This window comes from Xenopus laevis, chromosome 7L (genome assembly GCF_017654675.1).
Source record: "Xenopus laevis strain J_2021 chromosome 7L, Xenopus_laevis_v10.1, whole genome shotgun sequence".
NCBI classification, from domain to species: domain Eukaryota; kingdom Metazoa; phylum Chordata; class Amphibia; order Anura; family Pipidae; genus Xenopus; species Xenopus laevis.
This window is the reverse complement of record NC_054383.1, coordinates 132422415-132436803: the sequence shown is the minus strand read 5'-3', so window position 1 is coordinate 132436803 and position 14389 is coordinate 132422415. Positions and strand designations below refer to the sequence as shown.

General features: G+C 38.6%; 1 protein-coding gene across 1 annotated transcript; it reads left to right on the top strand.

Annotated features, from left to right (window-relative positions):
* Positions 1–8105: 8105 nt before the first annotated feature.
* On the top strand, positions 8106–14389 carry LOC121395663 (venom peptide SjAPI-2-like). Its single transcript, XM_041569759.1, has 4 exons — positions 8106–8144; positions 10250–10310; positions 11031–11066; positions 14030–14389. The coding sequence occupies exons 2-4, from the start codon at positions 10271–10273 to the stop codon at positions 14227–14229; spliced, it is 276 nt and encodes a 91-aa protein (XP_041425693.1). The 5' UTR covers positions 8106–8144; positions 10250–10270; the 3' UTR covers positions 14230–14389.

The following is a 14389-nucleotide window of genomic DNA, read 5'->3' as shown; positions in this document are numbered from 1 at the left end:
TGTACCCGGCAAAGATGCGTGTCACCCTGGATGGTAATACGCGCTTCTTTCAAACACCTAAGGACCTTAACGACTGGCTGGAAGGACGGAACCTGAGGGAGAACAACAACCCAGCACAGCGCCAATGAAGCAGAAATAACCTTTGCGGATCCCTTCTTCACTCACCAAACCAGGAAAGACCCTTAACATCACCGGCCTCCTAACATTTTGCAATGTAAGTACTTTTATCCTTATACAGCCCAGCGGGAGGGGTATTGCAGGACTTGGACTTTCTACCCTGAACTCCTGATTCGACCCGCTTCCAGAATACTTCAGAATAATATTTCTTTATTTACAGTTGAACTCTAGCTGGGGATATGTATGTCTTTGAAGGCCGCAAAAATTATCCTTGGGGCTACTACCGGCTGTTTCAGAAGGGAGGGCACCTCACGGAGCATTCTACAGTTGTTGTGTCAGTTCACCGCGCATTTTAGCGCACTGCACTGGCTACCCCAGTTATGTTTACTAAACTTGTTTCGGGATTAATTCTACCTACAAGTTGGGGAGCAGGTAGAGGGGGAGGGGGGAACTACAGGGGGATCAGGTATGTTAATACTATAATTGGTTCTTGTGAATTCATTGCTCAGGTCTTGGGTGATTTGACTGAGAGATGTATCATTTATGTCTGTTCATCCGAGCGAGCCTACCCTTCCTATGACCCACCATGACCACCACACTTATAAGATGGAATGTCAGGGGATTTAATTGTCCCATTAAACGTAGGCTAGTTATGGATTACCTCAAGCATAAGAATATAGGCATAGCACTACTTCAGGAAACCCACCTCACAGGCAGCAAAATCCTAGCCTTAAAAAAACCCTGGGTGGGTTGGCATTTTCATGCCACTTATAGTACATACTCCTCAGGGGTAGCAATAATATTATCTAAACGTGTGGCTTTTCAACTTCTAGATCTACAATCTGATTTTAAGGGCAGGTTCCTATTTTTGCATGCTAAGATTCATCACCACGTGTATATTATTGCTAACCTGTATATCCCACCACCCTACAACTCCACCTGTATTTTACAGCTGCTACAATTTATATCGAAATATCCGCGCGCAAAGGTGATAGGGACTTTAACACTCACCTGGATGTTAAATTAGGATAAGGCAATATGAGGGTGTAGATCCACAGTCTAATCTGGCCGAGCTAACAAAAGGGACAGGCCTCACTGAAGTATGGAGACATTTCCACCCCCACTCCAAACAATACTCTTGCTTCTCGGCATCTCACTCTGTCCTTTCTCGGATAGACCTGGCCTTCGCCAATAGCTCCGCTCTAATAGACCTGAGGGGTGCGGAGTATATGCCCAGAGGAATAACAGACAATGCCCCCCTTGAACTTGTGCTCAATGTTAATCATGTATAGCACAATGAGAGATGGGCCTTAAATCCTATTTGGCTCACGGTACTTGATAATAAGAAAGGCCAAGAATCTGTTATAACCGAATTCTTTACTCATAACTCCCAAACTACTGACATTAATCTACTTTGGGACACCTTTAAGGCGTTTTTAAGGGGATACCTGAATAAAGAAATTATTGCTCATAAAAAGCAGGCCAGGCAATTGCAGACTTCTGTGGAATTAGAGGTCTCGCAGGCAGAAACCCTTCTAACAACAAACCCATCACCCCAGAATTGCGCTCAGTTGAAACAGTTGCAAGATAAATATGCCAAGATTATGTGGGAAAGATCTCAATATAGTCACCTATTTACGAAAGCTAGGATACTGGAACAGGGTGAGAAGGCAGGCAGGATGCTGGCTTTGCTTACTAGGGATCAGTCTACTCCACCCATGATCACACAACTTGTAGATAACAACTTAGATAACACCCTTACTACGGACCCCAAAGAGATCAGGCAAAACATGGTAGCTTTTTATGCTGATTTGGATCAATCTAAATTAGACCCAGAGGGTACTACAAATGAGTCTTTCCTTAAAGACCTACAATTTCCAGCACCCCCACGGAAAGTATGGATTACTTAGATCAACCCATATCGATGGAAGAAATACAGGAGGCTATAGAGTCATTCCCGGTAGGCAAGGCCCCGGGAGCAGACGGAATCCCTATTGAATTCTATAAACTTCTAAAACTTATAACTATGCTTCCCAACATAAAAGTCTCCCGGCCTCCATGTATGAAGCCTCTATAATCCTCCTCCCTAAACCTGGGAAGGACCCGACTTTACCTGAAGCTTATAGGCCCATTTCCCTTCTAACTGCAGATACAAAAATTCTGGCAAAAATATTGGCTAGAAGTTTAGGGAAAGTGGTTACGCAACTGGTTACAGAGGATCAGATGGGATTCATTCAGGGGGAAACAACGGCTCATAGCATAAGAAGGCTGATGCTCAATCTCACTATGGAACATTCCAATGTAGGGCAGAGGGCAATAGTAGCCTTAGATATTGCCAAGGCCTTCGATACTGTAGAGTGGAGTTATTTATGGAAGGTAGTAACCGCATTTGGGATAGGACCTCACTTTATCTCACTTGTCCAGTTGCTATATGCAGCCCCTACAGCAGCCCTATGAATCAACTCATCGTTAACCCCTGCTTATACTTTGACTAGAGGTACGGGGCAGGGGTGCCCCCTTTCCCCACTATTATTTGCCTTAGCCATCGAACCATTAGGCCTTGCAGTTAGGCAGAATCCCCGTATATCAGGCTTTCGGATACAGGGCAGGGAAAAGAAAATACAGATGTATGCAGATGACACACTGATATACTTGGGGGACACCCATGCCTCTCTCACTGCTCTCCTAGATACAACAAGGGTTTTTGGAGAAACCTCTGGCCTCAAGACTAACCCCTCAAAGTCCATTATATTTCCCTTAGATCCAGAGGTAGGGGATGGAATTGAGGCAGATATACCATTACTGAAAGTTCAGCAATTCACATATCTAGGGGTTAAAGTGGCATTGCCAGTATCATCTTATTATGATCTTAACATAGCCCCTTTATTGCAATGGGTCCAGAGTAAATTTCAAGTTTCTAAACATTTGCCATTGCGCCCCATGGGACGTATACAGACCATTAAAATGATTATAGCTCCTAAACTATTGTATGTATTATGGCACACCCCCCTTAAAATACAGAACCGCTTCTTCATTGACCTGACCACTATCTTTAGACGGTATATCTGGGGTACCTCTCGACTGTCCTTATCCTCACTATGTAGACCGAAGGATGAGGGAGGACTGGCATTGCCTGATATGCACCGGTACTATGTGGCTGCACAACTTTCACAAATGTGGTCTTTGAAATTCGCTGGGCCAGGGGAAGCTGTGTATCAGTTGTGGCAGGAGATTCTACAAACTGACCTACCTCCTTTTTATGCCCTAACAGCTATAAACCCAAAAATGCTATGCTTTCTAAGAATAACCCACTTTTACTATTGCAAAGAGATATTATCACAAGGGTTCAACATCTAACCAACCCGAAGGGCCTAGACCCGTTCACGACTTTATTGTATAATGCTAAATTGGCCCCATTAGATAAACTTGTAACTCTGAGGATCTGGCTTGAGGCAGGGATCTACTCTCTAGACCAGGTATGGAATGAGCAAGGTATAATTCCATTTGATACTCTTAAGGAAATGTTCTCCGTCCCCTCATCCCAGTGGCTGACATATCACAAAATGAGATGGGCAGTGAAGAAAGCACTCAAACAGTGTAACTTTAATTTACAAAATAAACCTGTGGCTGAGGTGTTTAAACAGGACCGACCTTGTCACAAAATTTCTACTTTCTATAAAGCCCTACAAACCACCACTCTACAGAAAACCTCCCTGAAAGTGAGAGAACGTTGGGAGCCAGATCTCTCACCATTTACTGATGAGCAATGGGAGCAGGTACTACACACTCCTCTTCGGATTTCTCCTATTTATAAGTATAGGATTTTACAATTGTACTTTGTACACAGGGCCTATTACTCCAGAACTGTACTTCACAAAATTAATCTAGAAGTCTCACCAGCATGCTTGAGATGTGGTTTGGCAGAGGGCACAATTTTACACACTTTCTGGTCTTGCTCAGAAATTATACCCTTCTGGGTAGCGATACAGACTCGTATCACAGGGATGCTGGGGTTTGAAATACCGTTGGATCCAAAATGGTATTTACTGGGTATGGCCCCCCCAACACCACTAACAAACCCAGCCCACACTATGGTACATAAATTACTCTTCTTAGGACGTAAACTCATTGCCCAGCACTGGAAAGCCTCTGACCCCCCTTCCTACCAGATATGGCTGAAGTCGGTTCAGGAATTACAAAAAATGTAGGATCTGATTGCCAGGAGAAAGGGTTCCACTAAAGCTAACATGTCTATTTGGCAGCTATGGATTCTGGAGCATGTTTAATAAAGCCTAGGGTGTTGGTAGGAATGGCCTAAAGCATGGTATAGTTAAAGACGGTTAATCCTGGGGTACAAGCTAGCACTAAACTTTTTCTGGTACGAACCATCTCCAGGTCTAATTATGGGCTACTGCTCGCATCATGACACTACAAATAGATTTTGTAATTGTCAATAAAGATGTAGGTATACAGTGTTAGAAGTATCCATTTCCTAGCAAGAATTTTTACTTTTTTCAGTAAGTTGGGGATTCATAGATCCGAGGCATAATGCATATAACAGTCATGTATTTATCTTTCGCTGTCTGTGTGGTCGAACTTCTGAATAGTGTCTAGACCCAATCTGCGTATTGGGTAATATTCCTTTTCATTTGTATCAAGCGGTGACATCATCTGTACAACTATCTGTTTTCAATAAATCTCACCTGAACCAAAAAAAAACAATTATTACACTTTAGATTTTGTTTAAATTATTATTATACAATTATTATACTTTCTTCTGAGAATTCCATTCAGATCATTGTCAGCAAATACCCCCTGTTGAGCATTTGGGCGGTTTTAAAAATAGACTGAACTTTGTCAGGGACAATAATTCTCTGGGACAAATGTTACGAAAGTCAGGGCTGTCCCTGGAAATAAGAAATGTAAATGAGATCCGGACATGGGTGTTATTTCCAGTCTGATCCCTAATTACCTTCTTAATTGTAAGCCAATAATTATTACCCAATTGTGACATTACATCAACAAATCACATGGACAAGAAAGGAATGCTCTGGGCTCACAACAAACGCAATCAGTCATAGGGCACATTTACTAAAGTGTGAATTTCCTCCTCATCTAATTTCATCAAGTTTACAACACATCTCATATATACTAAAAATGGTAAGCACACGTTTTCAAGAGAAATGTGGTGAGAAATGTGTCTAGAGAATTTTCGCCATGAAAAAATGAATTATTGAGAATTAGCTTGGAGGGGGTGATATAGCTAAAGAGATTCAAAAGTGGTTGTTAGGGGTGGTTCAACTTTAATTAAATTTTTAGTATGTAGAATGGACAATTCTAAGCAACTTTTCAATTTTCAAATTTTTCTATTTTACCATTTTTTAATTATTTGCCTTCTTCTTCTGACTCTTTCCAGGTGACTGGCAACCAGATGGCTGAAATTACAAACTGGAGAGCTGCTGAATAAAAAGCCAAATAACTAAAATGCCACAAATAATAAAAAATGAAAACCACTTGCAAAATATCTCTGCATATCACTCTCTACATCATACTAAAATTTAACTCAAAGGTGAACAACCCCTTTAAAATGGTAACTCGTCAGCCTGAACCTGGAGAAATTTCTCTTGCCATAAATTTGTTCTTAGTACATTGGACATTACTCCAATGCAAAGAGAATTTTCATTACTGCAAAGTTAATTCTCCAAAACGTGTTGTATTCTACATACTGGGGAAGATTTACTAAGGTTCGAATGATAAATTTGATTTTGAAGTTTCAAAAAAACTCATAAATTCGAATTTAAAACCAGCAACTCGAATTTAAATTTGAATATGAGCTTAATCCCCACTTGATCCTGGAAACAGTTCTTATTTGACTGTTCTCTACCTAAAACCTGCCGAGTTCATGTACAAGTCAATAGCAGAGGTCCCTTGAACTGTTTGATGATGTTAATAGTAGTGATGAGTCAAATTATTGCTAAGTTTCACTTTGAAAACGATGACCTCTAGGCGCCAATGGGAGAAAAAAAAAATGTTTTATGTGCAAAAGTTGTTTTTTTTTGGGGGGAAACTTGATTCCAATTTGATTTGAGTTTTCAGGTAGGGACTATTCGGTCGAATTTTACACATTCATTTTTTCATAAATAACATACCAATTGAAATTGTGAATAAAACCAAATTTATTAGAATTTTAAAAAAATCACATTACTCTAAAATTCCACTTTTGACAAATAACCCACACAGTAAATTGGCGATATTGAGTGGAATCTTCAGTTTTGGTGAAATTATTGCAAATTTTTAGTTTCACCTTTAAATATGACCCATAGCTTTCAGAATATCCTGGTGCACCTATGGTAGTGGGTGTCCTATTTATTCATGTATACAATGATCTTGTGATTTTTTTAATTGACCTTTAGTGATGAGCGAATCTGTCCTGGCTGAAAAATTCAACTGTCAAAAATTTGAAAAAAAAAGAAAAATGCATGGGTGTTTTTCAGTTTTTTTTTTTCAAGCACTGTGAAAATCAATCATTATGTTGGGTGTTTTTCAAAGTGTTTGAAAAAAAAAAGTTGATGGATGTTTTTTTCTTAAACATAGCATTAGTACATGCCGCTTTTCAGTTATGGATCACAATGACCTGTTGCAATTCTTCTACCTATGCATTGTGCAAAAACACGTGGGATTGGGCCCAATTTAGCACTTTGCACTCAACAGAAAGGTAAACAATGAGATAAATACAAATGATACAAGTTATAAATACAAATTTGGGCACTGTGGGCCAGTGGTGTAACTAGATGTTATTGGACCCCACAGCAAATTCATTTTATGTCACCTTAAATATCCAGAGGTATTCCGTTTGTCACGGTCAGCACCCTAAACCAGAACTAATGCCAAGCTCCCTGGTCTCGGCTCGGCTTCACCAGTAGTGTGACCGCCTTTGGCTTCGGGAGGAGCCCTCAGTGTACTCAGATGCCACCTGGACTTTTCGAGAGGAGCAAGGCGAAGAGTTCTGGCAAGCAAAGGGGCACGACTGTTGTTAAAGTCAGTTAGGCCGAAATTCGTGGTACAATAACGTAAGACAGATTCGTGGTCAGACTGGCCGGGTCGAGGCAGGCAGATAGCTAGAGTCGTCAGGCAGGCAATCGGGTAATCAATCAGATGGGCTGAGGCAGAATCGGAGTCAAATAACAGGCAGAGGTCAAACCAGAACGTCAAACAGGAGGGTTAAGCAGAATCAAGGTCGGTTTCAGGCAAGGGTCAGGTTCCCGAGATCAGAGTAGTCAAACAGGCAGGCAGGGGTCAAAACAGATAATCAGGATCAGATTCACACATAATAGCAACAGCTAATAGCACCAGGAACAAATGCTATCACGAGCAATGACATAGAAGAAAATGTCCCTTTAAATCCTGTTTGAATTTCGCGCCATTGCGCGCTGACGTCATCACGCCAGCGTATATGCACCTATAAAATACGGTGTCGCGCGGCGCGCACTAGGAAGCCGGCAGTGAGGGAGCAGGATGGCGGGCGCACCACCACTAGACCACCAGGGTAAGGATTCCTTACACCGTTTTACCAATATATATTGAAATGGCACATTAATTAGGGCCTTGTGGGGCCCCCTATACCTCCTGGGCCCTCCTGCAGTTCTCTCTCTGTATTACACCTCTGTAGAGGCGCAGTAGGAAGTTAAAACACCCAAAAGACTAAAAATGAAAAACAACTGAAAGATTACAAATAGCTCTTGCACCAAACCTCCCGGAGAACATCTTGTTAAATTTCATTGTATGCAACACAAAAGTACTTTATTAAGCAAGAATATCGGGAAGAGACTTTAACCATCATCACTTTATTGTTTTCTACCCTTTAATTGCTTCACATGTTCCACTTGTGCAATGCAACCAAACCTTAAGGTGTTGGTTCGTTTTGGACTTAATTAAAGTAAAAGTCAGCGGTGTAGCGCATATAAATACTCCTGGCATGGGTTGGTATCATTTAACAAGGCACTTGCAAGCTAACGAGTTCTTCTAATGTAAGTACAATGTAAACCTGATTCTAATACTGTTTATTAAGATCTTTTGTATGGATGAGCATTAACCATGAAAAGAGGAGCGTGGTTAGTAGGAAAGAGAACTGGAGAGAGTTGTAATGTAAATTTAGCATTTTTACATTTTAATATAACTTAAACAATGTCATTTAAGTAAAATTGGAATTTTAAAGCGGTGGTTCACCTTTAAGTTAACTTTTAATATGTTATAGAATAGCCAATTCTAAGCAAGTTTTTATTTCTCTGTTTTGTAGTGTTTCAATTATCTGCCTTCTTCTTCTTCTGACTCTTTACAGCTTTCATATGTGGGTCACTGACCCCCATCTGAAAACAAATGCTCTGTAAGGCTACAAATGTATTGTTATTGCTACATTTTATTACTCATCTTTCTATTCAGGCCTCTCCTATTCATATTCCAGTCTTTTATTCAAATCAATGCATGGTTGCTAGGGGAATTTGGACTGAAATTGCAAACTGGAGAGGTGCTGAATAAAAAACTCGAAGGTGAACAACCCCTTTAAAAAGGGTATTTTGTAATTATAGATTGACCAAGATTCTAATAGGGTAAGCCTAAAGGACTAAATGTTGCCATGGTAAGTTTCGCAGCAAATCTTCGCATTTCTCCACAGGAGAAAAGTTTTGCGGAACTGTGGCAAAAAGTTTCTATCCGTTTAGTTTTGCGAGTCCAAAAAATCATGTAAAAAAAAGATATGCATCAAAAAAAATTGATTGCGTGAATAAGAAAAATAATGTTTGTTTTGTAAACTCTACGAATTGTTTTTGCGGTTTCACAGATGTTTTTCTCATCACTACTCCCTAAACTGAACTGATTTGATCAATGAAAACTAGTGATGGGCAAATAAATTCGGACACCCATTGACTTTAATGCATTTGGACCAAATAGGAGCGTATATAAAAATTGTCGCGGGAGTTGAAATTGATGTCCGTCAAAATAATATTGACACCCATTGACTTCAATGCGTTTCACAAATTTTTTGCTGTTTCACACATTTCGGGGGAAATTCACAATTTTTTTGGCGAAACGGGACAAATTTGCCCATTACTAATGAAAACAAATGAATGTATTAGTTCCTCAGCATGGGAAAACTTTTCTCTTTACCTACTCTTTACCTTCAAGGTTCACCTCAAGTGATGAGTGTAATTTTTCGCCAAGCTTCACTGCGAAAAAGAATTATTAAAAATTATGTTAAAAAATTATGTTAAAGTGGTTGTTCACCTTTGATATAACTTTTAGTATGATGTAAAGAGTGATATTCTGAGACAATTTCCATTTGGTTTTCATTTTTTATTATTTAAGGTTTTTCAGTAATTTAGCTTTTTATTCAACAGCTTTTCAATTTGCATTTTAAGCAATCTGATATCTTGGGTCCAAATTCCCCTAGCAACCATGCATTGATTTGAATAAGAGACTGGACTATGAATAGGAGAGGTTAGATTAGAAAGATGAGCAATAAAAAACTAACAATAACAATACATTTGTAGCCTTACAGAGCATTTGCTTTTTAGAAGGGGTCAGTGATGCCCATTTGAAAGCTGCAAAGAGTCAGAAGAAAAAGACAAATAACTATAAAAATATAAAAAGGAAATTATGAAAACCATTGAAAAATTGATTAGAATTGGCCATTATATAACATTCTAAAAGTTACTTTAAAGATGAACCACCTCTTTAACATAGAGGCTCTTTAGATTGGCAGTTGACTATCCTGATCTTGACAATTTGCTGCATTGTCCTTTTTATAAAAAGCCAATGTTGTGGCAAAATTTTTTGGTGGAAATACTATGAATTTCTTACACCCTTTAATAAATATGCTTGAGTTTGTTGGACTTCTTTGAGCAGCTGAACATCATTAGGATCAACGGTGCTTGATTAATTGCCCCATTATCTCTTTGGTGCAACATACTCAAGCTTGTTTTTGGGTTCTAAATACCTTCCATGCCAGGGGCCTAAATTTGTATGCAATCTCCGATTTTAGTGGGTTTTATACTTCCCAACTTCCATCTTTTACTCATTCACTTGTAAATAAACACTTTATTGTGAATTAAATCATTTCCAAATATCTTTTTCTTAGATAACCACAAAAAAAAGAAAAATGCTGAGATTGAGCACCATCTTTCTCGTCTGTGCTCTAGGTAAGTGTGAACTCAAATCCTTGCATATTTTTATTATTTTATTTATTAATACAGAAAAAACTTTAAAACAAATAATAGCAACATGTTTTCCAGCCCATACCTAAGTTACTCTTCCCTGTATCCTTCTCGGCAACCTGTCTCTCTTATTGCAGGAGTTGGAGTCAGATTTTAATGAACAGTTATATCAGATACATTGATAAGTGCCCCCTTTGCCTAACAACGCATTAGGGCAGGAGCACACAAAGCTACAGGGGGAGATTAGTTGCCATGTGACAACTCTACAGGCCACCAAAACTGCCTCCCCGCCGGCTACAGTGCAAATCGCCAGCACTTGGAACGATTCAGTTTCCGAAGTCGCCCGAAGTTTCATTGTGAGGACTTCGGAAAACAAAGCGTTCCAAGGGCCATTTGGGAGATTAGATTTTGAAGAAGAGGCGATTTGTCACTGGGCGACTAATCTCCCCCTGTAGCTTCGTGTGCCCCTGCTCTTAGATCTAACTGTTTTTCAAAATAACCGACACCAACACAATGCTGCATGTAGAGAGACGGATTGTTGAGAAAGGGAAAGAGAAGAGTAATTGAATTTATAATTGACTGTCTTTGGAATGTTCCTTTTTTCCTGAGATTTAGCTTTTATTACATTTTTATTTTTTCAGTAGTCCCCCTTTAACAATAGATTGTGTATAATTAACATAACTTTGTACATTGTTTCTTTTTTAGCATTATATCCACTTTATGTCTATGGAGATGACGAAAGTAAGTAAAATACCAATTAGGAAATATATCAAATTACTATTATATATCATCTAAATGTATAAACATTCTTATTATTCTTTCTTTCATTCATATAAATTAGCTCTAAGTTGGAATGCAGTATTTTGTATTCTAATGGCTGTTTCTAATCTTTTGCATCTTTATTTCTTTGTGGGGGGCTGGTATGTAAAATGGCTAATATACTGAATCCCAATGGGGAGCCAACATAAATAAATAAAAGCCCAAATACACATTTGTTTTGCTGTTTTGCTCCTTATGCCCATCCCAAACGTGGTACAGAGCTGTGTATAATCAGAGCCCTTTACTTTTGCTAATCGTTCTCTGTGTTTCAGGTTTACAGATAAGGACTTTATTATACAGGGAATATACATAGAAATACATTAGACTGATTTAATAACTCCCCCCACAACCCACAATTGCTGTGAAATGAAAAATGGGTGAATTAAGTTTAAACTTAAAGGTGTCTTCTGCTCTGTGTGATCCAACAAAAACTTTAGTTTTGTCCCTTTAAGACATTAGTATCAAAGAGAGATTGGAGACAAGAGTGTAAGCAGCCTGTGTCTGTATTGATTCAAATCACAATACATTATTCTCTAACAGAAAATCCACGGCGATGCAATAAAAAATAATGGGGATCATTTATCAACACTGGGCAAATTTGCCCATGGGCAGTAATCCATGGCAACCAATCAGATTGCTGAATTCATTGTCCTACTTGCAGCTGGCTTCAAAAAGCTAATCACTGATTGGTTGCTATATGTAACTGCCCATTGGCAAATTTGCCCAGTGTTGATAAATGAGCCCCAATGTCTTAGGGGGTCTATTTATTAACATTCAGATTTCTTTTTTTTCACAAATGATATTTTTTCCTCAACAAAATGCATGGTTTTTTATTTCTCTAAAACTCGAAACATTAGAGATTTATTAAGGGACAGGTTTATAAAATGGTAGAATTTAAAAAAAATGTTTGAGTCAAAACACAGAAATTCGAATTTAAAAGCACTAATTCAAATATAAATTGGAATGTGAGATTTATCACACCTCGACCATGGAAACCGTTCTAATTTGAATATTTGTCACCTTAAACCTGCAGAGTTCATTTACAAGTCAATGTTAGAGGTCCATTTAACCATTTCAATATGTTCATTGCCTTCCTGACATTCAAGGTTTTTTTTGGAGGAAAATTCGTTTTGAGTTTCATTTCTACTTGATTCGTTTACGAATCGAGTTTTTGGGTTGTTCCCATTCAATCGTATTTTAGACCTTCTAATTTTTTCATAAATAACTTCCCATTTAATTTGAAAACTTGACCTTTGATAAATAAACCCCCAAGTGTAAAAAACACAAAAAACCTGAATACAAAACTTCATCAATAGTGATGGGCGAATTTATTCGCCGGCTAAAAAATTTGCGAAATGCCCGCAAAAATTCGCTGACGAAAATTCGCTGGCGTAAAAAAAAAAATTCGGAAAAAAATGGACGCCGGCGCTGAAAACAGACGCCGGCGTCAAAAAAATTATTCGCCGTTTCACAAATGTTTTGCCCATCACTATTCACCAAGTAAAACTAGTCGAGGTCCTATAGAAGTACATTTTTTATCCTTTCAGACTTTTAGAGGTGTTTGTAACTAAGTATAAAAAACATATATTATTAATTCATTTAACACAAGGAAATTGGAGAGACTTCAAATGGGTTTTTTTGCCTTCCTCTGGATCAACTAGCAGTGAGGCAGGTAAAAAAGAGTTAAAAAGTTGAACTTGATGGACAGAAGGAATCACTTTCTCCCACATACTTCTTAACATAAAAACATCACATCATAGATAAGTAACATAAGTTCCTCTGGCAGGGAATACAGGAACCAGGCAAGAACTAGGAACCTCCACAGCCAAAAATTTCTCAAGAGGCTGCATGAAGTGTAAAGACAATGGTCCTCCAAGGCTATATTTTGCTCTGTGTGATCCAGCAAATATCAAAAACTTAGTTTAGTCCCTTTAATACAGTGATCCCCAACCAGTAGCATGTGAGCACCATGTTACTCAGCAACCCCTTGGATGTTGCTCCCAGTGGCCTCAAAGCAGGTGCTTATTTTTGAATCCCTGACTTGAAGGCTATTTTTGGTTACATAAAAGCCATGTTCTGCCAAACAGAACCTCCTGTAGGCTGCCAGTCCACATCGGGGCTACCGAATAGCCAATCACAGTCCTTATTTGTCACCCCAGGGACTTTTCCATGCTTGTGTTGCTCCCCAACTCTTTTTTACATTTGTATGTGGCTCACGGTTAAAAAAGGTTGGGGGCTGCTGATGTCATTGGAGAGAGGTTGGAGAAAGGATTGTAAGCAGTCTCTATCTTTATTGATTTTAATAGAATTGAGGCACTTCATCCCATTCCAAAAATCAAAGCTGATGTAATTTTCAAAAAAAATATATAAATTCGAAATTCGACTTGGGGAAATGTATTATTAAAATCGAATTCTTTAATAAACTTGAACACATTTAAACGACTTGAAAACTCGAAGTCGTCGACTTGAAAAACTTGAATGTCAGGAAGGCTGCAAACATCTCCAAATTGATCCCTGGACCTCTCCCATTGACTTAAACAGTAATTTGGCAGGTTTAAGGTGGCGGATAGTCGAATTTGAATTCTTAAAGTGCCAGAGTATGATAAATCTTGAAAATCGAATTCGGATTTTTTTTAAAAACTCAAATGGAGTTCGGATAATCCCCTAGTTGAATTTGAGAGTTTTGACCATAAAAAAAATTAGAAAATTTGAATTTTCAATTCGAACCTTAATAAATCTGCCCCTTAATGTCTAAAAACATTCTTTGTAGATCTTAGGCATGGTGCTTGAAATTATAGAGAATATATACACACTGAAATGTTCACCTTTAATGTTATAGAACGTTTATCACACTTATACATATGATTGTATTTTTTTTCTGACAGAGCAAAGCTGCCCACCTAATCAATTATGGGACGGATGTGGAACTGCCTGTCCCTTGAATTGTCAGAACTTTAGAAACCCACCCAAGGCCTGCACTAAAGACTGCGTGTCTGGGTGTTTCTGCAAGGAACCTTATGTCTTTCTAAGTGGCAAATCTGGTCGCTGTATTCTGCCCAGGCAATGCATTCTTTCTAATGAATAAGGGAAACTCCAGAAGTGCATATGTGGCTCTTTATCATTAAAATCTGTTGGTTTATTATCTTCACTGTGCTGTACAACTCTTACCAAATGTAAAATGTATAAAGTTTAATATGAAACATTAATCTTTCCCAGTGAATGAGTAAATTTAACACAAAAAACTA

Coding starts and splice junctions, on each gene's coding strand:
- LOC121395663 (XM_041569759.1), top strand. CDS start 10,271: ATGCTGAGATTGAGCACCATCTTTCTCGTCTGTGCTCTAG. Junction 10,311..11,030: donor CTTTCTCGTCTGTGCTCTAG/GTAAGTGTGAAC, acceptor TTTCTTTTTTAG/CATTATATCCACTTTATGTC. Junction 11,067..14,029: donor TGTCTATGGAGATGACGAAA/GTAAGTAAAATA, acceptor TTTTTCTGACAG/AGCAAAGCTGCCCACCTAAT.